Raw genomic sequence first — 25,942 nt, 5'->3', positions numbered from 1 at the left:
GTTATCGGTTATAGATAGAGCACCGGTTGAGTATCTGGCGGAGCGTAACGATGGCTGTAGAAGTGGCAGATGAGAAAAAGGCAGTTTTGTGTGCACATCGACATGGGGTATCAGAACAACAAAAACATAGAAAGGGAATGGCTTAGGTTAAGTGCTTGTCTTACAAATGTCTTCCAGAAGATTCCTTTTCCAATATCCTTATACAATATATTTTAAAGTGTAATCAGAAGATTCAGATTTAGCCCAGAATAGTCACCTCCCCATTTTGTTTTCTTCATAGGGTCACATGCAATATTTAGAATTATAAAAGGCTCTGTCCATTTTGCCCCAATCTTTAGTGTATACAGGACCTCCTGTACAGACTGATGTGTCTCCATGGTAACAGACTACAAATAAACTGATCCAGTAGTCACATTCTTTCATCTGTTCCTGCTCGCCGAATGGGTATTGCTTACAATTGAGCACAGATGGAAGTATAACTGGATCAGACTACAGAGAGATGGTTTGTAGTCTGTAACAATGGAGACATGTTTGCACAGGAGCTGTAGAAACAGAATGGCTAAATAGTTTTTATTAAGATGATTTGCAGATTCCTTTTTTATTTTACATGCATTAAAGCAATAGGAAAATTAACTCCAAAAGGAGAAATTCTCTGAGTGGTGCAGGATCAACCTGAAATACCTGTGGGGTATTTATACAGAGGATGGGAAAGAGCACAAAAAAACACTGTGGGGGAGATTGATCAAACATGGTGTAAAGTGAAACTGGCTCAGTTGCCCCTAGCAACCAATCAGATTCCACCTTTCATTTTCCAAAGAATCTGTGAGGAATGAAAGGTGGAATCTGATTGGTTGTTTAATTGATAAATCTCCCCCACAATGTGCAGATGGTGCTCACAGCCAAAGGAAGCATGAGAACTCCAACAATCTTCAATGTTGGGCAATGGTAAGTTCCCAATTACACATATACCAGACCAATAGATCATGCATGTCATAATAGCCAGGAGATGTATAATATACCAAAATTAACACTGGCAAAAGCAAATTAAACCTAACAGAGCTGACGAAAAGCTGAAAGTCAGACTTAATTGGCCAATAATGTAAAGGATAATATCTGATCATCTTCATGGTGTTCACAGCAATAGAAAATGTTGCCTTATGGTCACTATGCAGAAGGACTGGGAACCCATTCTGGCACAGAGTTGTGGTTTACCACAAAACACAGCAATCTCCACGATGACATATCCAATGGTCACGGCTAAGACAAGAGTGGAAAAGAGCTTCTATTCAATATGCCAATCTTACTGTACTAGGTTAATTCTGCTGTGTAAAATACAATAAATAGATGACAACAACCTGTCATAATATAGAGATAAGGGCAAACGATGACTCTCCAATGTAACTCCTACATTATCATCTTCACCTTATAATAGGATTGGCATCTCGTAGTCCAACCAAATGTTTAGCAATTCATTTCACTGTATGGGCAGATTATTATATAGTAAGTGCAATAATAACTCTTGTCATTTGTCTAATTGGAATTCCTTAAAGGAACAGTCCAGGTAAAAGTGATATCCTTAGTGCAAGGCCTGAGGGTGTGGAGCATTCAAAAAAAACCCTCTGTGACATTCACTGACCCTACTGGCTCTGGACTAGGCGTAAGACTGAATTAGTTTCCTTTGGAGTGTTCCTTTAATGTGCATTCATATTCCAGCACTATAAGTAAGCCCAAATTTAAAAAAAACAAACAAAAAAAAACATATGGCTTCAAAACAAAATTAGGCAGCAAGTGATACATAAGCAGGGAGTAACAATTGGGATCATGTAACTAAGGTTTCCTAATGTAGGGACCAGATCCCGAAATCTGCCAGATAAAAACTAATACATCTTCAAGAACAACTATTACACATTAATAAGTAGTGTCAAAAAAGGGTATTTTCCCAAAATGGAGTTACAGGGGTTCTACTTATATGACCACTAACCTTTCAACAACCCTTACAAAAATCCATAGTGCAAGCAAAACTAAGAAATGTACTACTTCTCCACATATCAGGCTCCTTTCCTACTTGCCCTCTGAAACTCACCGTTCACTCTTAAAAAATCTGTAACAGGTTCACTGAGGGATCAGGTTACAACTATCCATAGAGGTCTGTTTTCCATGTTCTCCATGCTACTGCTGCTTCTGAGGATGTGCTACAAAGCTATAAAAGGGGCAAGGTCCCCTTGTGTGTGTATCTGCAGTGCACAGGAAACATTGTAGCAACTAGTCTCTACTAGGCTGACAATTACAACTTGCAGAAGTTATATAATGGCCAGAAATAATGCTGCTCCTCATGTACACATGCTTGACAGCTTATCCTGAAAAGTTTGTTGAAAGGTTAATGACCGTTTAATGTTTCTAATGTAGGTCTAAATTCTATGTATTCATCCATAGCTATCTAAGTAAGAACAGTCTCCCAGGTGCATCTCAAGGTAGGAACTAATAGTAGTTTGGCTATATAAATTATAAATATCTCCGAAACAATCCCATTTGTTCGTCTCTAAGGTGTTTTAGAGGTCTCGTTCTTGACCTTTATTTCAGATATTAATATGTCCATAAACCTCCTTAGTTGCTGACACCTAGCACCTGTCTTTGATGTCTGAATACTTCATGCTCTTGGAAAAGGTAATCTGGTCAATAAAAAAAGTTGTTTGCCCTTTTTTTGTTTGGGATTACGTCATATATATCAACCTAAAGCCAAAGATAAAGCTTCTTTCTTTAGTTATAAAGACTCTACTGGCAACTGTGGACCTCAATAAAATTTTGGGGACCATGACTGCTTTGAACATATATACGGACGTGGTTTATATACATGCCCATAATTGCACATGGACTTGCTCTACACATACAGTCTGTACAGTTCTGTATGGATGTGCGAGTAGACAAGTTTCACCAATAGGCTTGGGCACCCAATCGAGTGCAGGTCTTTATGGTTTCCCCTTGGATATATAAGTGTGTCTAAAGAACAAAAATAAAAAAAAAGACAATGTATGGCAGATGTATGACGCTTTGTTAGATGGTGCCTTTGTGGCCAAAAATACAGTCTCTGAGTCACACAAACTATAGACCTGGACAATAATGGACCAAGGATGACAATTACTAATGATAGAAAGCACGTGACACTAAGCTTGGGATGACTGGCGTCTATGAGTGAAAAGTTCCTGACCAGATGCAGCCGCCATCTTGTGTGCTGTATGTCCGTAACATGGTTGCAAGATAAATAAACCAAGCAATGCTTATGTGTTTCGTTTACTGACCAGGTTTTAAGCGTTTTTTTTTCCTAAGACTGGAATGATCCTATATATATATAATTTTTTTTTTTCATTTTCTTCTTTCCTGCAAACTAGTCACTCTCAGCAATTTGAGAAAGGACAATATTATTATTATTAAAAAATATTAGCAGTATTCTGTACATGTCGACTGCTGGAAGTTAAAAAGAATTACTAAAGTGGTGGCAGGAAGGTAGAAGGTAGAGCGGGGTGGGTTCCTCCTAGCACATTTTGCAGAGCGCCACTGCAGTCCTTTTCGAGAGTTCAAGGTTTAGTGTCAGCTCACAAGTCCATGAGCCGCGAGGAGAAAGTAAAAGTCTGTCTGTTTACAAACACTAAAGGAGAAGCTTCCCGTTCCGATGGATTTTCAGGATCTTCCCAAGCCTCTGTTTAGCTGTTGCCATGCCTTTTTTTGTACGTTTACCTGCAATGATAATGCAAAACCAAATCAGAAGAAGGAAACAATCTTTATATGGATTACAAGTTTGATATGGTAGCAGTGTCAGAATGGCAGCAAGTGAACATGTACATATGGCACATGTACCAAAACTAGGGTACAAGCAAAGTAGAGCTGCCTGCAGCTCTTCTGTACACCAGTTTAGATATAGATAGATATCCTCCTATATGCCGCCTGGGGTAAATTTGTATTGCATAGAAATAGCTGTACACAGCGCTCAGCTATCCTTTTCAGTCTAGTACTTTGAATGGGGTAGAAACGCACTTGCTGGACCACTGCTCTATTCAGAGGTCTGACTGCTGGAGCCACCATTTATGTGACCATATACATTTATGCTAAAAAAAAAAAAAAAATCAAAACAAAAAAGTGCTATTTCTAAGGCTCTACCATTAAGCTTTTCATTATAGCAGAAACCACGTCCCTGACTTGCAAAACATCAGGAAAGAACTTGTGCCCACCGAACCACACTGACTTGGGGTTCCGTCCTGGTGTCTGTTTTGAACGTAAGGATAGCGCAGTATAATGTGCCTTTCTTCCCCTCAAACCTGATGGAACTAACAACAAAGGGTCTAAATGGAGCCTCCAATAGCAGTGTGAATGGAGCTATAGGACTGCTGCTTGCATTTAGTAATCATCAAACGAATAACCAGCCTCTCAATGTTAGACTGCATTCAGACAGCAGTATTCTGGAAGGATCTGGTTTAGCGTGCCATTTATAGTCTATACTAACAAATTTACCTGGCTTCACACGGGTCTATTTCATTCAACTATTTGTTAAATTAAAAAAAAAAATGTATTCTAGAGAATAAGAGGAGAATATACTGAATATACCTTATACATTTATTTCCTGAGAAGAAAAATAAATTATTGGTGCCTGGAAAGTACCACACCAGATGCTCCGAATATGAGAAGGGTGGACATAAGAATGAGACATCACCAATTATGTCCCACACAAAGAGCCCATAAGGATGTACTGTGAGAACAAAATGGTTCCTCCACAACATGTAGACACCTCAGGAGCTCCGCTAAGCTGAGCTCTGCCATCTCTGAGGTAAGTCATGGCTTTGTGGCCCTTTCCAAACAAAATGCTTCCTTTCCTTCAGGAATATAATGAAGAGAGTACATACCTTCTCTTCTTCCCCACAGAAACCTGCAGGAAAATCACTACTAGCCAATACGCTAAACTGCAAGAGTCTTTTGTCCAAGTACAAGGTTTCTGAGAGGGTTTTAGTATATGAGTGTGCTCCGATCCAATATAGGTACAGTCCCATTTATGGTGAGCAAAGAAAAATTGATGGGTTGTTATGCCCAGAAATCTAATGTATTGACAGTGGTGGTATGTCCACATATACATCGTGGTTACTGATATAGACCTTGCGTTCCTCCTAAAATAACTGTTTAAAAGCAAAGAACAGCCACTATCAGGTACGTCATTACTATCTCGTATCACTGTTGTCATGGTAACAGGCTCCAAAGCCTCGGAACCTGTCGGAGGAGCGGACATTTTTGTGCAAATATTTTGAGAACATTAGAACATTCCAGAAATGCCTGATTTACCCATGTGACAAATTTGGCACTAATCGATCCAGTTGCTAGGCCATGCATGAAGAACGGACCTCAGAAAACATTTTTTTTACATATAACATAAAAATACACTATAATTCACAATTATATTCCTAAAAACATTTATTTACCATTAGAGATGACTGTGACTTGAGCATACTGGAGTCGGATCACTCGGCATTTGAATATCGGTGGCTGACGGAGTTAGATGCAGCTCTAGGGAGTCCTGGAAAATACATAGGCTGTATCTACGTTTTCCTGGACTCCAGACGGCTGCATTCAACTTTGCCAGCCACCGATATTCAAATGCTGAACGATCCGACTCCAGTATGCTGGAGTCATGGTCACCTCTATTTACAATAATTTATATATACCATAAATAATTTTTGATGTACAGTACTTTGGCGGTGTAACATAACATAGCGGTCCCACTGGTTGGTATAGAAAGAGATCACCACCTACGGCTCACAAGAACACCTAGAATACTCTGACAGCTGCAAACCATAATCTATATTAGTGTTTTTTTTACACTTCTCCTCACTACAAGTAGAAAAATTGTAGGGACCCTATAGCTAGACCCCGACTATGACACTATTTGGTGCAATATTGGCAAAACCGTATGTTGCAGTGTAGTCAGACCAAGCTTTCCTCCATCAGAATCTCACACCTAAAAATCCTTTTATTACTCGGTTAGACTGTGTATTTCACTTGTAATGCCACTCACCTAAGAGTTAAATCTATACGTATGCATATATATATATTATGTATGAAGTGTTTATTTATTCTGTCCACCCATACTCTGCTGCGTATCCCGCTCGTGTCTTGGCTGCGATCTCCTTCAGTAACTGAAGTGGAACTAACGCTTAGCTGCTTATTTAGTCAGGCAGGGCTCCACGGAGGAATGTTAGAGGCTGCAGTGGAATCAAAGGCTGGGTTACTACATTACTGGGTTATGTCAAGTGGAATTGCTGTCATTTTCTACGTGTACGTCTGACTTCATTACAAGTGTCAATGCCTTAAGATACTCTAATCAAAGTATTCAATGTTGACATTTAAAATAAGAGGCGTTGTGAGAGCCGCCTGTAATCAGGCATCTGATCCACTGCGGCATCGTGGTCCGGTTCAAGGGTTTTCTCTGGGATTCCTGGAAGCGGCTGCATACTTCATAGCTGGACCTTACACTTCTAGGACGGCATTTATAGTATATTATTATTATTATTATTTATTCATTTTATTAGGTTTCTTAAATAAAAGATTATCAATCAACTAAAAGAATATTTAGAAAATGAATACATTTTAGAAAAAAAAGATATTAAACTGACGTAATGGACTTAGACCAAAGGTTAATAAAGATGTTAGGTGACAAATGCGCCTTTAAGGGTGAATTCTAAATTTAAAAAATCTTAAAGGGCATATCCTTTAAGCGTTCCTGTCATATGTAGTAACTTTTTATGTGTCATCAGACCACCATCAATTGCGAGACCTGCTGCAATCCTAAGATGCAGCCAAGGGGGTGGGTAGGTAGACTCACCTACTATATTACTGCTTTCCTGGCTTTATAGATAAGACAGCAGTTATAGCGTCAGCACACACTATGCATGAAGGAACATACAGAGGAACAGGGAGGGTGGAAATTTGTGGGGAAGGATTCAAGAGCATGATGTGGGTCTGAGGATTGATCAAAGAGGTCGATGTCATCCTGTAATTCAAGGGAGGTCAGCCACATAGACTGGCCTCCTTTCTACACAGGAAAAAAGCTCTGGACTAGTGGTCATCAAAAAATGATGGCAAGATGATGATAAAATAATGCTACGATCTCAGGTAAGCCAATGGTTACAGAATAGTATACGGTATTTAGAGTAAGCCATTACTTTAGTAGCAGACGAGACAGTCTGTAGTCTGTAGTCCTAGTGACCCTCCTTGATTTTGCTTCTTGTTGCCTCTTACAGCCCTTTTAAAGGGTAATGCCCCTTCAGTTGTGGGGAAATATAGAAGAATGCGGAATAACTACGTGCTGTATATGAGACAGAAAAAAAATATATTGTATTTCTGATCTGCCAATCCCTAGGTCTTAAAAGATGATAATAAACCAGTTTTTTTTAAATTATAGTTGAGCGAACTCTGAGCACGTTCAGTTCACCCAAAACTAAACTCTCCAACTTCTTCAGCCACCGGTAATCGAATACCGACAAACCTAAACATGCTCAAAGTTTGTTCATCTCCATTCTTAATACTATGGTCCTGGATTACAAAACAATCTGGTATACTAGCAACCACTGAGACCTGGAGTAGAGCTATGCACATGTAGCATTCCACGCCAAGCCCATAACCGTCATATTACGGACACATTGCTTAGGTAAGTCCAGCATACACTCCACATGTAGGTTTACCTTTGGCAGCTGAGTTATTTTGGGAAGACACAGACGGTCTCCTTTGTGTGAGGAACACCCCGGGGGCCATAGGCTGAGACCCTCGGTTTACTTGGGCTACACCAAACGTGCTGACACCGGCTGTGTACTCGTGGTCTGTTAGACTAGTGTCCAGAGATTCCAGCTTTGTAGCTTCAGGAGAACTGCTTTCCTGACAAAGTTTATTTGTGTTGTTAGGTGAAAGCTTCTTTTTTGTATTCTTTTTCTTCTTGACTTTTTTTTCCTCCTTTAAGGAAGCAAATTGTTATCATGAGGCTGCTTTATAATATGGAGCCAATCTATCAGGTAGCAGAGATTTAGAAAAGAAACATCCACAGAAGGTGATGCTAGAAAGCGTCTGCCTATTTACCTGTATGGGGTAAATGTGTAGGTGTCTGAATTTGAGGTTTTATTTAGGTGTTTTTGTTTTTTGTTTTTTTTTTTTGGGGGGGGGGGAGGATTATTTTATATATTTTATTTTAAATGGACTGTTTAATAGACTTTATGATTATGCTTTACACAAACTAACGCTTTTTACTTTGTCAGATATCAAAGGGCACGGCGAGATTTGGAGAACATTGGTTTCGGACCTGGAGACCTATCAATGGGACCTTCTTAAATGCCTGAATGTCGTGTCAACAAACCCTAAACACATAAGGGCCAGTTTATGTTTTACATGCTCTGTACAACCAGTTGTGTAGTTCTGATAAATGGACAAACACCAGAAGATACAACCTGACACTATGATATTTCACTCTGCTGTCAACAGGGAAAACATCGGGAGATAAGATAAAATAATAGTTTGCCTGCTTCTATAGTCTGACTTATTCTCCGATTACATCCCAGAGGATTCGTCCAAAACGCATTTACACCTCAGCTGAACTGAGAACAGACTTCTCTAATAAGAAGGCAGAGCGACAGCAGGCTTGGTTCTCAAAGTGATACTCTAACACCTCCCCCCCCCCCATACTCTATGCGGTTCTCTGCACCATCCACAAGCTTAGATGCTGCACATTCGATATATTGTCTGTTTCTTTTAACTCTAAAATCACTCGAAAGCCAAAAGAATTCCCTAGCTACCATTGTGACCCAGTATAACCAAAAGTGCACACAATGAAATGCAGCCACAGACCAATGGGACAACTCAAAGAAACGACACTGTTATGCATTATGACTAACTGTGTCTATGAAAATTACATCAAATGTCCCATAATATAAATACACTAAAGATATACAATGTAAACCAATTGCATTAAAAAATATATATATATCTTGGCCCATTGCCTATAATATTAACTTCTAACTTAAAATAATGACAGGAAATAGCAAAAAGATTCAAAAATATCTGCTGAGTGCTTGGACTCCATAAAAAAGAAAGACAACCCCTCAAGATAGATATTTTTTTTTTTCTGTGTTGTCTATAGATTTTCCTACCTAACATTAATCATGTCAATTGCTATGGATTTCACAGCAGTACTTCTACTTCCTAAGTTCCAGGATTTCTTATCATGCCATATGGTGCGATAATGGCAACACCTAGAACTCAAATACATAAAAATAAAACAAATGGCTACAGTACCTTGTTTTTTATATAGTAAAAGGCTCAATGTTTTATATGGCTTTTCAGTGTTATACTAAATGTAGAGATAAGCGAACCTCAATCAAGCTGGGGTTCATCCCCGACCCTCTGCGTTTGATTATTGGTGACTAGAGAAGTTGAATGCCCTATCGACTCCTTGAAAACATGGATACAGTCTATGGCCTAAGTCTGTAGTTCAGGCAGCCTTGGAACTGCATCCAACTTCTTCAGCCACCGGTAATGAAATGCTGAGAGTTCTGGTTCAGATGAACCCGAGCGTGCTCAATATGGGGGCCTATTACACAGATCCAGTGCAGTCTCAACTTCTTGCATGCTGTAGGAATTATTGTTAAACTACCTGTAACAGCCAAGCCCCACCTCTGTATAAGGGTGAGTTCACAATTGGCTAAACTCCTCCATGTTCAGAACACTGGGTGGGGCCAGGGGTCTGCACTCTTGGAATGGGTTCACACTTAGGAATCCGTGCGGAGAATTTACTACGGATTCTGTTGCTTGTGGCCGCACGCATCTCCACCTGTGCCATAGACTCCATTCTACGCACACACAGATGCTGCCGTCAACCGAACAAATTGACATGTCAATTCTTTCGCCGGGCGGCGGAATCCGCCCGGCCATGGAATGGAGTCTATGGCACAGGTGGAGATGTGTGTGGCCGCGAGCAACAGAATCCGTAATACGGATTCCTAGATGTGAACCCACTCTAAGAGTGCAGACCCCCTGTCCCACCCAGTGTTCTGGACATAAAGGAGATTAGCCAATTGTTCCCCCCATTCTCATACTTGATACCATTCTGTATATGGGTTGCAAAATACCTTCTATATATGATCCCTATATTAGGTAAAATATTGACAAAAAGTTAACTTTAAGACTTTCTAGGGTTGTCTTTTTCTGTGTGTATACTGTATTGATCAACCAAAAGTACTTATCTGCAAACATTTTATGAGCATCAAGTGCAACAAGTGCAGATCGTGCCATGCTGTTGTTTGTCAGGACCGCGGCACAAGAAAGCTCCATGTATTGATCTATGTGAAGGAATTATGGGGCATAATACAGAGGATTACTATGTACAATAGATGTGGGCATGTTCAAGTCATTTAAATCTACCAAAAATATTTTCAGGGTATTTAGGGAAGCTTTCTTGAAACTTTTTTTTTGTTAACTTTTTGGGCCCGATCAAGCCAATTTAAAAACCAAACAGAAAATAACACCGCTTTGAATAACACAGTTTAAGAAATAGAACCTGTCTACAATTTGTCTCCCTAGTAAATATTACTTTTTGAGTCATTACAGTCCAGATGATTTGTGTGTAAATTACAGGTTTGATGGTTTAAATGATTTTTTTTTTTTTTATTAAAGAAAAGCAAAAAAGTCAAAGTAAACAGAGCAAAGCGGAAGGAAAGCAAATGAGGTGCACACATAAGCAAAACTATAGGATAATAATGCAGATGACTGGGTGGCTATAGGAAGCATATGTAGCGAGTGCCTTTACCACTGTGACGGCTACTAAAAAGTTTACTCAAAACAAAAATCTAAATAATTAAAATCTAAAGAATATGGTTTATAAATATGTTTGTAAGCCACAGTAAGAGGTAATTTATGACATTGCCAATTTTTGTAAGCATTGAGGTTTAATCCCTTAATATTGAAGTAAAGCGATTCAAAAAGTTTCCCCAGGTTTGACATATATCACATGCCAATCATATGTACCAGTGCTTCTGAAACTGTGTGGAACCCAACATCTGTTGGCTGTGGAGTAAGTACAAGACAGGAAGCCCCATAGCTCTGATCGAATAGCGGCCCCCAATTATAGCTATGGGCCTTTGTTTCCCATTTACACTACACCCAAATACATTTTTTACCCCTGTGCTTGCTGACAATGCAATTCCTCTGGAGAGGGGAGTCCAGCCAAGTTACTCACCACCCAATGGGTCCAAGGGGCATTGCATCAACTGCCTCTATTGAATGCACTGTATGCTCTTGGTGGTTGGGAGACAAAGTAAGGAAGTCTGCACTGCCAGGAGTCATTATATGACCCACAGACCTTAATTTGACTGCTCATTTATATGATATATATGATATATATATGATACCCAGACATCACCATGTTTGGCAGAGAAGCCCTGAGATATACACAATGACCTTGAGAATAACAGGGTCCTGGTTCCCTTATTCACTGGAATTATGTGCTTTCATGCAAAGAGGTCATTGGAAGCTTTGGTGGACAATGGTCAATGGTGACCTGCAGATCGGAGAGCTGTGACTGACATGTCATAGATGTCAAATGTGGGAAAACCCCTTTTATTACTTATTTATAAAACCTATTTTTTATTAGAAAGTGGCCACTCACATAGCCTAGAGGGCTTGGCCCCTTTATCACTTATTTTGTGAAGTGAAGTATCTGTAATGGTGTGCTATTACCTTACCTACACATTCTCCTGATGTACTTCATTTTCACTACAGGAGAAGCCCTACCTTCCTGCTGCCCCGTCCTGCTCTGCCATGAATGCAGCACTCTTGAAGTATGGCCGAGCATGGAGGAGCATGTGACCATGCTCATCTCTTTGTGTCTTCTAGAGTCATGAACAGGCACAGACGCAGAAGGAGGAGCGTGGTCACATGCTCCTCCATACTTGGCCATATTGTGGACAGGACTGCTGCTTTCACTGCGGAGCAGGATGGCGCAGCATGGAGGCAGGGCTTCTCTTGTAGCACACCATTACAGATATAGCACTCTAATCAAAATTATCCAGAATTTGACAAATGGTTAGATCTACGGTAAATCTTGCTGAAATAAATATAAGCTTGGGCAACACAAACTACTAAATGTGTATGTTTCTGTACATTCCTTTAAAAGAAATATAACAAAAGCTTTACAAATATAATAATGTTCGGAGCAGAATGTAAACTGTGGGGGTTCCCTACCACGGCAGCCATTTTTACAAGTACATCACACAAAAGTCCAGGCTGAGTAAGAGAGACTGTGGCATTGTCTCACCTGCTGGGATAACTTGGCTGCAGCAGCTGCAAGTCCCGTTTCAATAGAGGCAACCCTCGTACCTTCCCGGATAGGTCTGTCTTGCCGCGGTATGGAAGGGCCAACTCTTGCTAAATAATAAACATTTAATAAGGAACCGGCATGAATAGGATAACATGCGTGGACCTTACATAGTCATTCAATTCACAAGACCATCTAGGAGGATAAAAGTCAGACCCTAGTTATAAATGGTTTATTTTGTAGGGAAAAAAAAACCTATTTTTGTAGTGCTGATTTTGAGAGTCATTTTCTCTTTAGTTTTTCTAATTCTGTTTTTCTGTTTTCATTGTTAGAGAGACAATATCAAGTCACCACAATGGCTGCAACTGGTCCAAAGGCCCTCCAAAAAAAAAAGTGAGCTCCCCTCCGACTAAGATGGCTCACATATAAGACACACAATACACATTGAGTGGTTGTTTATTGGCTGCAACTGCACCAACAACTAGTTCACCATTCATACAGTAGGTCAGTGTACAGATATCTAAAAGTGAATCTGTCAAATGCTTTAACTTAAGGTGCCCCTACACTTTATAGAAAAGTTGGCCAAACCCACCCGACAGATAAGGCCAACTTTTTTATAAAGTGTAGGGGCACCTTAAGTGCCTCCCGACTTTTCACGGACGGACGGGTCAGGCGTGATGGATTTTCACTGTCTGACCCTTTTGTTTTCGTCAGGAGCCAGAAGGGAGTAAGCAATAGCAGCCCCAGTTATTAAAGCCCTTTCACTGTCCTACCTTCTGATTTGTACACTAATTTCATGTTTTACCGTGTAAGGCTATGTTCACATTATGGCAGCGAAAATTGCATTGATATTAATGCACTAAAAATCTATTATTTCCATGGCTGTAATGAAAAACGGTTGTCATTCACTGTGTGAACAACGGCCGCTGTTTAAATTGACTTAAATGCAACACATTTTTTATGACAAGAATAGCCATTGTTTTAATGTCAAACAACGGCTGTTCTTGTCATTAAAAAATATGTTGTGTGGACATAGCCTAAGGGTCCATTTACACAGAAAGATTATCTGACAGATTATCTGCCAAAGATTTAAAGCCAAAGCCAGGAATAGATTTGAAAAGATGAGAAATCTCAGGCTTTCCTTTCTGACCTGTTCTCTGTTTCTAATCTGTTCCAGGCTTTGGCTTCAAATTTTTGGCAGATAATCTGTCAGATAATCTTTCTGTGTAAATGGACCCTAAATGAACACTTTAGGCAAAATGGATACATTGTGTTAAAGGGCTACTCCGTCAAATTTTTTTTTTTTTCTTTCAACTGGTTTCAGAAAGTTATATAGATTTGTAATTTACTTCTATTTAAAATTTTAAGTCTTCCTATACTAATCAGCTGCTGTACGTCCTACAGGAAGTGGTGTATTCTTTCCAGTCTGACGCAGTGCTCTTTGCTGCCGCCTCTGTCCGAAACAGGAACTGTCTAGAGTAAGGGAGGTTTTCAATGAGGATTTGCCACTGTCCTGTACAGTTCCTGCCTCGGATAGAGGTGACAGCAGAGAGCAACTGTATCAGACTGGAAAGAATATACTACTTCCTGCAGGACATACAGCAGCTGATAAGTATGGGAAGACTTTAGATTTTTAAACTGAAGTAAATTACAAATCTATATAACTTTCTGAAACCAGTTGATTTGAAAAAAAAAATAATAATAATTCTCTTGATAACCCCTTTAAGCTGAGTGCAGGACCTGAGGAGGTGGGGCATAACAAAGGGTTGATACTTTGCCTGGAGTGCTTATTTATTTCTAATAATTTAGTCTAAGTGTATCTCCCCTAAAAATCTTTTATAATTTTTAATGTTTCTCTATGTGATCTTAGCAATGAATAACTTAGTAGCATCAGAAGGTGCAAAATATCACGTTTGAGCTATAAAAAAAATTGGATGCATGAATTTCACTTTCAAAAGAGCTGTAAGTAACACAGTACTGCATGTGATGTAATGTACAAGAGATTCTGGTCAATTCTCGACTGTAAACTAACCTGCAAAACCTCTCAAAACACCCCAAACCACTGACACATTATATTCAAAAATTATACTTTTATTGATTAAAATGGTAAAATAATGCCGACATCATCATCAATATCAGCAGGATAGTGGTGCACGACTGATGAATCTGGAGCAAATACTATAAATGGCCGAAAATGACAATAATAGATATAATAGATATCTCAGGGTAACATTTATATCCGCCATCCTTATGTACATGACTACAAGGTAAAACGTGCAAATAAAACTGCTAAGGTGCAAGAGAGGTAATACCTGTAGTACGTGATTCTATAGGGAGAAACACAGACATGGCCGCACATCCATACACTTATCACTGATCCATCTGCTTCTTAGCACCATGTACCCATAACATTAGGAGCTTGTTACAATTTGAATCCGGCACACAGCTTCAAGGTTCCCAATTTGTGTGTCCCCCGAAGGCTGGGTTCACACTACGTTTTTGCAATGCATTTTTTCATCAGTTTTTTTTTTTTGCAAAAAATGGATGAAAAACGGATGGGGAAAAAAAACGGACGTATGTGTGAGCATCCGTTTTTCCATTGAATTCCATTATTTAAAAAAACTGAACAAAACGGATAGGTTTTTTTAACGTACACAAAAAAGTAGTCAACCTTATTTTGATCCATTTTGATCAGTATTTTTTTATCATGGAATTCAATGGAAAAACTGATCAAAACGGATGCACACACATGAATCCGTTTTTTGAAAAAAATAAAAAAAAAATGGGTTGCAAAAACGTAGTGTGAACCCAGCCTAATTAAAAAAAATGGATGTGTCGCCATGTCTGGTTTTCTCCCCATAGAAATAACTGTACCAAGTTTGCAGACATGGGGGTGGGGGCCACGTCTGGATTTCGTACTTTACACTAACTACAGGTGTACCTCTCTTGCAGTTAAGCAGTTTTATTTGTTTTACCCTGTTTATATAGGACGGATATGAATCATACCCCGAGACATCTTGGAATGATATATTATTATTGCCACTATCTGCCATATATAGTATTTGCTCCGGATTTGTAGGTCCCCCTGTTTTCTTCAGTAGTGGACCATCCTTTACTGGTATTGATGTTGTTGGCATTATTTTAACATTTTAAAGATGAAGTTTACAAAAAAAAAATCTTTAAAATCAACTGGTGCCAGAGATTTGTAATTTACTTCAATTAAAAAAATCTCATCTTATAGTACTTATCTGCAGGGAGTGGTGTATTCTCTCCAGTCTGACACAGTGCTCTCTACTGCCACCTCTGTCCATGTCAGGAACTGTCCAGAGCAGTAGCAAATCCCTATAGAAAATGTCTCCTGCTTTCCAGACTGGAATAATACTACTTCCTGCAGGATGTACAGCAGCTGATAAGTACTTTTATGATTTTTTTTTTAATAGAAGTAACTTACAAATCTCTGGCACCAGTTGATTTGAAAGAATATTTTTTTATTGGTAAACTACCAAATAGGTTTTATAGTTGCAATACCATAACCCCCTCTGGCTACCATGCCTTATAGATTATATGTACCTTACAGTACAATACCATTATATGTACTCAGTGGCTCTCTGTATACTATACATAGGGAAGTGAATTCACCTATTGTGAATGGCACAATCCTGCCCTATCTATACACTGGTGTCATCTTTTACTGGAGTCTTGTCTGTGATCATAGTAAGGAGACTGCTAATAAGTTTTCATTATAGTACAGCAAGTGTCAGCAAGGCTCAGTGGCCAAAAGGAAATCGGCAAGATTTCAGGAATCTTTTAGAACTTTCTTTTCTTAATATAAATAGTACAATGGAAAATTACAAAAAAAAATGAACACCAAAAATTCTTTTAAAAAAATGTTTAGCAAAAGGTTCAATCAAACAAAGGTCTTTTTTTTTAACATACTACCTTTAAGAGATGCATTGGTCCATACTTATCACAGCATCTGCTATGTCTAGATGTTTTCTATTTTATTTTTAACTTTCATTTCATTCTTTTATGTATACCCTAATAAATGAAAACTATATTATCCAAACCATCCAGTATGACTGTACTCTTGCCTATATATGATATTTATATGAGGATCTTTACATAGGCCATAGTGCTAAATTATTAGTGGTGGCTACCTGCGGGATAAAGCTGTTTACTGTGGGATAATACACCTACAAATAAATAAGAAATATGTATGAGAGACAATGCGTCTCCTGAGCTAGGTAATACAAGCTAAGAAGAGCAATAAAACTGGATGTATCCCTGGAAATAAGGATGAAGGAGGGGAAGATGCCATGGTATTGCCAGATGGATTCTTTTTTATTAACTGAGAGAATGAGCAATTGTGACTTTCCTTCCTTAAAGCCATATTGTCAACCCCCTTGGAACAGGTGCCTCTGTGACATTGTCCACCGACTATTAAAAGAATTTTTAGACATGAAAAGAGACATCGCTAATAAAGGTATGTTTGTAATGTGCAGCAGCCGCTGTGCCTCCCATTGCAGAGATCATCATTAGTGTTGAGCGGACCTGTCAAAATGTTCGGGTTCGGCAGTGCTCTCTAAACTCAAACACTTGCCATTAGATTACCCACGGTGCAGAAGTTGGTTGCCGCCCTGGGGATGCCAGGAACACATGGAAACAGCCTTTGGCTATGTACACACTATGTATTTTTCTGATAAGAATGGCCGTTGGTGCCAATTAAAACAACGGTTTTACTTGTCAGAGCAAAAAATGAACATCATTGAAATCAATTAAAACAACGGACGTTGTTCAATATGGCTGCACAAATAATTGACCTGTCCCACACATGGGGGGGGGATGTATGAAGTGTACGCCAGAGGCGTATGCCAGGTAGAAGGTACAGATTCGCCCCTTCTCCCTGCCGTACGCCTCCCGTACACCCGGGTCGCCCGATTTTGGGGGGGGGGGGGGGGGCGCGGCTAGTGGAGCTTGCAGGGGGCGTGATAAGGCGGGGAGGAGGCGTGGTCTCCTCCAGCGCTTTATTTATCATGATTTACGGTTGCTCGCAGGCGCAAATCATGACGCAAATCTACACCTGGTACGCCCAGCGCAGATTCGGGCGCCCGGCCAGCCGGATTCACTATTGCTTAATTTGCTTAATTGATTCTCACACCCATATGGCGGCCACATTAAAATGATTTCAAAGTAATGTTCATCCAGAAGATAATGCAGTATCAGCTGGATGAATTTATAAAACAACGGCCGTTGTTTGTCACTGCCAACAACAGCCATGTCAAACAACAGCCGTTATTTGTATATTGTGTGAACATAGCCTTTGCCTGTATTCATGTTTTCCTGGTAGCCCTAGGGCGGAATCCAACTTCTGCAGGCACGGGCAATGAAATGTTAAGGCCCTATTACACAAAACCATTATCAGCCAATAATCGTCTTGTGTAAGGCTATGTTCACACGTAGCAAACATGCCCGCCAGCCTCCCTGTCATAATGACAGTCTACGGGAGGCTCGCACAGCTCCTCTCTCGGCGCTGAAGAATGAACATGTTCATTCTTCAGCACCGAGAGAGGAGGCGCGCAAGCCTCCCATAGACTTTCATTACGACAGTTCCGCCACTTTTGCTACGTTTGAACGTTGCCTAATAGAAAACAACGATCAGCCGACATGCACATGTCGGCTGATCGTTGCCTTTCAATATGTTGAAAACAGAAAGATCAGGATAGCAGCGATCTGCTGCCGTCGCTCCGTGAAATAGGAGCAGTGGCAGCAGACTTATGCTATCCTCTATGGGATGCCCGGACGATCTAGCGATCACCCGGGCAGCCCAAACACCAACACACACACACCAGACTACCCGCAGCTCCCTGTAGATGAGTATAATAGCGCTGGTTATGAGTGGGGAATGAGGAGTAAGTGAGGAGTAAGTGACCCGAGAGGTCGTCGCTCGTTTGCTCCTCTGAATCGCCCCGTGTAATAGCTGCTTTAAGCATTCAGGTTTCGGGCAACGTTGCTAAACCTGAACAGTTTGACCGGTTTGCTTAACATTAAATGTAACCTTATCCAATGGGGGTGATGATATTACTTTAAGAAGTAACGGACCCCAGAAATGCAAATATTCAAGAATGTATATTTCTGGTCTCTCCTGGAATCCTTTCTTTTTTATTAAAAAAAAAGGATCAGGGATGTGGTCCCAGTTTTATTTAGTCTAGAGACAGATAGATAGATAGATAGAAGACAGATAGTTTTTTTTATAGTCTCTAGCATACAAGAGATATTAAAGAAAAGGGAAAATATATATATATATATATATATATATATATATATATATATATATATATATATATATATATAATTATAATAATGTTATAAAAAGATACAAAACATATTTCCATATCTCCAGTTGCTGCTCTTTGTGCTTTTTATTTGTTTTATTATTGCATTGAATACTACTGGAGGAATATATTATTCTGTATAGTCTATGCTTTTTTTCAGTCGAAATACCAAAGTAAAAAGATAAATGGGACAGCAAAATGCATACAGAATGCAGAATTAAAAACAGCCTTCATGCATTTTAATATAGAAATTCCAAGAGTCGCCAGCAAGTCTACCTGTGAGATACACACAGAATTACAAGAGGGAAAGTTTTTTTTTCCCTCTGAAAAACAGCACAACCCCAGTCCTCAGGTTTTGTTTTGTATTACAATGTACCTCCATGCACTTCAATGGAGCTGAGCTGTAAAACCCCACAGTCACACTGAGGACAGGGGTGGTGCTGTATCTGGAATAAAGCAGCCATAATTCTATAAGCCTGGACAAAGTTTGCACTGAAGTTCATCCAACAAAGAGCATTTTAAGCCAGGGATCAGTTTTATCTAGACTAAACTTTGACGGAACTTGATAACTAGCGATGTCCTAAAATTGTCTTATTATTGGAACCGCTAAATGTAATAGGGGACCGGAAAAAGAATTGAAGAGGTTTTCCAGTCAAATGTAAAACTTCATGTACTGCCAGTAATATCATGTACAGAACAATAATCAAGTGTGTATATACCCCCACCACCACCCACACTGCTCCTGCTGTCATGGGATTTAGCTGCTGACAGATCCATTTTATAGGGGTTATCCAGGCTTGGAAAAACATGGCTGCTTTTTGAGCCAGAAACAGCGCCTCTCCTAACCCCAGTTTGGGTGTGGGCTTTGCACCTCAGTTACAATCAACTGAATTGAGCTGAATTGTAATTCTACATACAACCTTAAGACAGGGGGTGGTGCCGTTGTTGCAAGAAAGTAGCTGTGCTTTTCCAAAACGCGGATAACCCATTTAGAGATCAATTTTCAAATCTTGTCTAAAGCTTACAGATGGGTTTTACTTCTGTTGATGAAATGAAGTTCATGCATCCAACTTTTTCAGCACTTATCTATATGTAAAAATATTTTTCCCACAAAATTTCCATTTAAGATCACATTTGTAAAAAATTTAATAAATAAATAACTTTTTTAAATACTGTTTGTTAGATTAGGGTCAAAAGAGGAGTCTCAACTGTAACAGAGTACATTAGGATATATTAAAGGAGAACTCTGGCCAACATATACATTTAAAACATACATAATAAAGTAGCTCTATGCAGCGCTGCCTTACAGCTCAGGAGCTTCATCTCCAGCCAAGTCAAAGCCCGGCTGATGGATTGCCCATTTGGCCAGTCAGATTGACTTGCTGAATGGGCAATCCATCAGCTGGGTCGGATACTTTCCCCCAGGTAGTGACGACAACCTATGGGAAAATGAGCTCTCTCAGGGGTCTGGGAGTCTGTGACACAGCGTTGTGGAGGCACAGGAACAGGTAAGTAGAGCTTCTTTATTATGCTTCTCTCTGCCACCACTTGAAGCCAAATTTTTGGCAAGAGTTCCCCTTTAAAGTGTACCTGTCGTTATAAAAAACTTTTAAGATGTCATAGAGACATGTCAAAAGTTTTGATCAGACTGGGTCTAAGTACTCAGACCTGTACCGATCGGGAGATAGAGCGGGGAGAAGACGTGAAGCACAATCATTCTCAGTTGCCAATTTTAAAAAGTCAGACTTATAATGGGCTCCTACGGAGCCCGACTTTTTTTTTTTTAAACTTAGAGTGGAATTTTTTAAACTCAGGTGCGCTGCAGCTGTGGTCCTCTCCCCACTCTTTCTCCTGATCGGTAGGGGTCTAAGTACTCCGACCCGGACCAATCAAAGCTTTTACCATGTCAAAAGTTTTTTAAATTGACAGGTACACTTAAAGAAACAAAAGCATGTATAGAAAGCAGTCTTTTTACTCTTCTGTACATCTACTATAAATATTAAGTAAATTCATTGCCTCGTCCCCACCTCCAGCAGCATTTTTTCAGTTACTACTATGATCTCCATCTGTTTATATAATTGTGATGAGATTGCTAATGTATAGTATTACAGAATACAATGCACCAATGAATTATGTGATGATTTTGATGGTATGGGTGCTTTGACAAGAAAAAAAAAAGACAAAAATATAAAGTGTTTATTTAAAAAAAACAAAAAAACCTATAAGGGGACACATTTATAATTTTTATTGTTTTTTAGTTGGAATAAAATCATGTTCCACTGAGTCCAATTCATCTCAGTTGGGTTTTGGTGTCTTGGGTAAACTGAAAAAACACTGCTGTGCTTTTATACAAAGACATAGTGGTGGGGGGTCTATACAGCAGGTGGATTACAGAGATGCATGCTCACCTGTGGGGCTATATGGAGCATCATCAGAACATTTTCTCTTCCGTGAACGGGATTTGAACACAGGATTATCTTCGTCTGACTCGAGAGATGGGTAAACTACACAAACAGAGAGGAGTGTTACTGGAGCGTACTGCACAATCTCCAATACAAATGGTGAGCAGCAATTTATCCTCGGTGTTCTAAGGACACAGGCTGAATTTAGACAGAAAATCAACTGGGAAATATACTGCGCTTATCTACTTAAAGAGACGCTCCAATTTTGCAGCCGCTATCAAAAATATATTAGGGAACCGCGCAAATAGCAATTTACTAATATGGTGTGGTCATCAAAAAACACTCCCCGTAGCTGCGGGGGCCATCCAATTATAACACTGCATGGCTATAAAGAATTTCAATAGTCCCATATTTATACTGCAGACGTGTCAGCAAGCAGACTGTTATTAGACCACGTCAGCAGTCCGCCAAAACACTATGGGCTGCCATCAACAGCAGTCTCTGCTGCCAGGTCTGCAGGGAAAGAGTTTAAACTACAGAGGGTGATTGCGTTATCATTATATTAGGGGGTCGTTATTTGTGCAATTTAATATTATTTTCCAAAGGTGTTTTCCGAGATATTATATGAGTCCAATTCTCAGTATTCAGTCACTGATGATGCATAGCTCCCACAGTGCTGGTCTGCTTGGTAATAATCCTATATGAAGATGCGTCCTCCATAGTGACGTCATAAAACAACTGCAGGATACCATAGTGGTATTGTCAGAAAGTTCTGGGCCAGCAGACTTACAGAGAGGAAGTGGCGCCATTATTTCAGGACTTTCAAGGGAACTGGTCCCATTCAAGATACTGTCAAAACTGCAGGCGGCAAGTTATAGATCAGAACGAGCTGAGCAGATAGTCAATAGACCTTCTCATGTTCTACTCTATTTTTTCTTTTTTTCATTCTAGGTTTAGAAATTAAGTGGGTGGTCTCGATTAATAACCACCCACAGGACTCCGAAGCCAGAAAGACAAAAGATTTAAACAAATGAAAGCTTTATTGTTACAGAAAAACAGATTTTGTATAGCTTGTATCTTAATTCATTTAAACCCCTGCTCATTGTTCGCTTAGGAGTCTGATGGGTGGTCTCAGGCAATGACTGATAGCCTTTCATGAATGGCTCTGAACTCAAATATAACCTGTCAATCACTAACTGGGACCACCCATTTGACCCATATTCCCTTCTCATTCTAGGCTTAGGAGTCTAGTGCATGGTCTTGGTCAATAAATGTGCACACAATCATGCATAGAAGGCTGATTGGACCGCCCACTGGACTCCTAAGCGCAGAATCAAGAGGCATTTAAATCAGTAAAACTAGATTTTCAGGGAATTCACATGTTCTATGCACAAGAATGCCCCCTTAGGCTATGTTCACACAACCTAAGAGACCGGTTGTTCCGTGACCCGTCCGGGTCACTGAACAGCCAGTCTCTGAATAGATCATCCCGGCCGGTACTGCAGTATCAGCCGGATGATCTTAAGCACCGCACAGTTCTGATGCAGGCACATCCGTGCGCGCCCGCATCAGAACTCCCCACAGCACACTATGGAGTGCACGACTGGAGCCGCTCGCTCCATAGTGTGCACTGACAGGGTTTTCATGTCAGTAGTTTGCGGTGCCCCTAGAGATCCCAGCCGGAGCATATACTATGTGTATACATTCAGTCCGGGATCCCATTGATGGCAAGGTAACGTATATTTTCCTAATAATCACGGCCGTTGTTGCAATGTGCAACAACAGCCGTGATTTTACGAAAATATACTTTGTGTGAACATAGCCTTATACAGGAAAAGATTTAGTGGTTCCGTTTTTTTTTTTCATTTTTTTATATCCCTGCTCATTTTTAGCTTAGAAATCTAGTGGGCCCTCTCAGGCAATAACTTTAATGTAAGCTTGAGTAAAGAGACCCTGTCTTTCAGTAGGACTGTCCACTCAACTGTTAAGCCCAGAATGAGGACAGAAATTAATAATAAAAAAAAAAAAGTTATACTAAATCATACAAAACTATATAACTTGTTTTTTGTTCATTTAAGTCCCTTCTTACTTTGGGCTGAAGGGCCCTACTACATAGCCCAAACCGCTGTATAAATGAGCACTGATCGTACACAGCCTATTACACAGCTCGTGCAGGAAGGGCAGAAGCAGTGATTGCTGTATTGCTCATGCAGCCCTTTGCTGCCATTAGCCGTCAGCCCCAAATCCCCTATTACACAGGGAATAGATGTTTTTTTTAATGGGTCAGCTGATCACTGGCCACATTGCACAGGACAGTATTGGCCTGTTCAGACAATACACATCCAGTGTAGTATGGCCCTATGATCCCAGTGTGCAATCCTCCTTAGTGACTGAGAGCTACAATATCTTTGAGTGTAAACTCATATGTACGACAATCATTACCTGACACCGCCCACTGGAGACCTAAGCTTAAAGAGTCACTGTCGTGAATTTTTTGCAGAAATCAATAGTACAGGCGATTTTAAGAAACTTTGTAATTGGGTTTATTAGCCGAAAAATGAATTTTTATCATGAAAAAGCAGTTTGAAGCTCTCCCCCGTCTTCATTGTTCTCCTATGGAGAGAGCTAAATAAATAAAAGACCAAAACAGGACAACAAAGAGTTAATCTACAAATACCTCAACCTTTATCTCCTCTGACAGTCACCACTGACCTCTCTGAGCTCTGACTACAGCTGTCACCCAGCTCTGTGCCTGTAATCCTCTGTTATCTGCTTTCAGCTAACTCCCTCCTCCCCCTCCCCTCTCTATAGTCCACACTGGGTTGTGTCTGATGCAACAAGTCACAATTTCCTGATTTTTTGCAGTGAATGGAAAAGAGGAGGGAGGGGGGACCTGGGAAAAGGCTTTTTAAATGCAGATAATGGCATATTTGGCTAATAAACCCAACTACAAAGTTTCTTAAAATCGCCGGGACTATTGATTTCTGCAAAAAAAAAAAAAAAAAAAAAAAAAAAAAAAAAAGGACAGTGACTCTTTAAAATCAGCAGGGATTTAAATAAGTAAAATACAAGTTACACTTAATCTTTTCCTATTAAAATATTATATATCCATCTGCTCAGCTGCTCACAATCTATAACATGAGACTGGCAGATCGGGGTGCACATTCAATGTCACAGATTCCCTTTAAATTAGATGATCACAGCTAATAACTCTGAAAACCCCTTTAAGTAATCAGATTTTAGGAAAGAAAACTTAATTGTATAAATAAAAGTTCTCACATTTTCTAATATATTTTGTACAGATCAGACCTTCACAGCTTTCCGCCAGCGGGAACCTACTTCCAGAAGATGGAGACGTGTCCTAGTCATGTGATAACCACATAGAATCATGGCTGTTACATGAGACTGGATTGTGGCCCTGTACTTATATGTTTATCCATGACCAGGACAGATTTTCATCCAGTGAAGGTTCCCATTCAAAACCTACAAAACTGTGACAAATCGATGCACAAATGATATTAGAAAACTGTCTATCTTTCCATTACACAATGAATAAGCTTCATTTACTCAAATCAGAAAACCAATGTTTAGAGGGAGCCTATATTACTAGAGAGCATAACAGTCTGATAAATTCTTATCATCTACTAAGTTAACAAAAAAACAATAAATGGTGATGGACATATGTTATACACTTCAAACATGGTGGGTAAATGCTCATAATATGGCGAGTGGGTGTTGAGCACAGCTGGCATATATGTACGGCTATCACTAAATGTTCAACTAGGCATGTTCCGGTCATTCGGCATTTGATTACTGGTGGCTGAAGAAGTCGGATGCAACCCTAGTGAGTCCTGGAAAAGGTAAGCTGTGTCCATGTTTTATGACACTACCTAGGGTGCCATTCAACTTCTCCAGCCACTGGTAATCAAATGCTGAACGACCGGACTCAAGTATGCTGGAGTCTCACTCATCTCTACTGAGTGTAAGTGTATATAGCTACCTTACGTTAGGTATACAACACACCACAATATCACAGAGGACAGGTGAAACAAAGTGAACAATTGGACTATGATCTAACTATATGCAAAAAAAATAAAAAATAATAATGAGTGGTCTAAGGAGCTGTTCACATTTGCACTGCCCGAAGATTCCACCATATTTTCTGGCAAAGGGGGCAGACACCTTGTTGGTAGACTCCATTATAAGTCAATGGGGTCCACCAGTGTTTTTGCCATGTGATGGAATCGGCTGTGTGTCCTTGGTTATGTTATAAAGAAAATGCAGAAGTGAAGTGAACCCGAAACAATGATGACACAAACCTTTAGAGAAACAATGAAACAGAAGCTGGAAATGGTGAAACCATCTATAGAAGGTAATAGTCATAACTAGGATTGGTGCATATAGTGCTAAGGTCACAACTTGGGAAGAGGAGAGTTTTGATGTCCCTTGTCCACAGTCTTCAATGACCACCCCCAGGTCCTGCTCCTAGTTAATAAAATCACCGGGTGTCCAGAACGGTTATGCCCTAGGGAAGACGGACATACGCACCTCTTCTGTCATAGAGCCTCATTCTTCATAACAAATAATGCCTTTTATTCATTAAAGTCAGATAATGCTCCAAGTCTCTTCCAAAGAGGGGCAGAGATGCCACCTAACTGCTAGGAGATGCCATCCCTCTGTTACCAGTGGGGGTACGACCACTAGATTCCCCATGAAGGTCTCACAGGGCTGATTTAGTTGTCCAGTCAGCAATGGGTTCTCCACCAATTTATACTCCTTATTAATTATTTCTGCTTCAGATATACTTCCTTCACGCACTCCTATAACCTTGTATATTGTACGCACAGAGAGAAAACCGTAATACACATAGATCCATC

At 39.9% G+C, this 25,942-nt stretch overlaps 1 protein-coding gene across 10 annotated transcripts in view; it reads right to left on the bottom strand.

Moving 5' to 3' along the window:
* Positions 1–2,659: 2,659 nt before the first annotated feature.
* The window catches only part of PHF2 (PHD finger protein 2), a 190,816-nt gene continuing 167,533 nt past the window's right edge, over positions 2,660–25,942 (bottom strand). The window contains exons 19-22 of one of the 10 annotated variants that reach the window (XM_069967058.1): positions 21,072–21,167; positions 12,332–12,441; positions 7,719–7,983; positions 2,660–3,732 (exon numbers count right to left, since the gene is read on the bottom strand). In XM_069967058.1, the coding sequence (XP_069823159.1) occupies positions 3,644–3,732; positions 7,719–7,983; positions 12,332–12,441; positions 21,072–21,167 (560 nt within the window). In that variant the 3' untranslated portion in view covers positions 2,660–3,643. Of the gene's footprint in view, positions 3,733–7,718; positions 7,984–12,330; positions 12,442–21,071; positions 21,168–25,942 lie in introns of those variants that run through there. The other 9 variants (XM_069967059.1, XM_069967060.1, XR_011362652.1 and 6 more) reach the window with 9 other exon arrangements.

This window comes from Dendropsophus ebraccatus, chromosome 4 (assembly GCF_027789765.1).
Source record: "Dendropsophus ebraccatus isolate aDenEbr1 chromosome 4, aDenEbr1.pat, whole genome shotgun sequence".
In the NCBI taxonomy this organism is placed as follows: Eukaryota; Metazoa; Chordata; class Amphibia; order Anura; family Hylidae; genus Dendropsophus; species Dendropsophus ebraccatus.
This window is presented reverse-complemented; position numbering and strand designations above follow the sequence as displayed.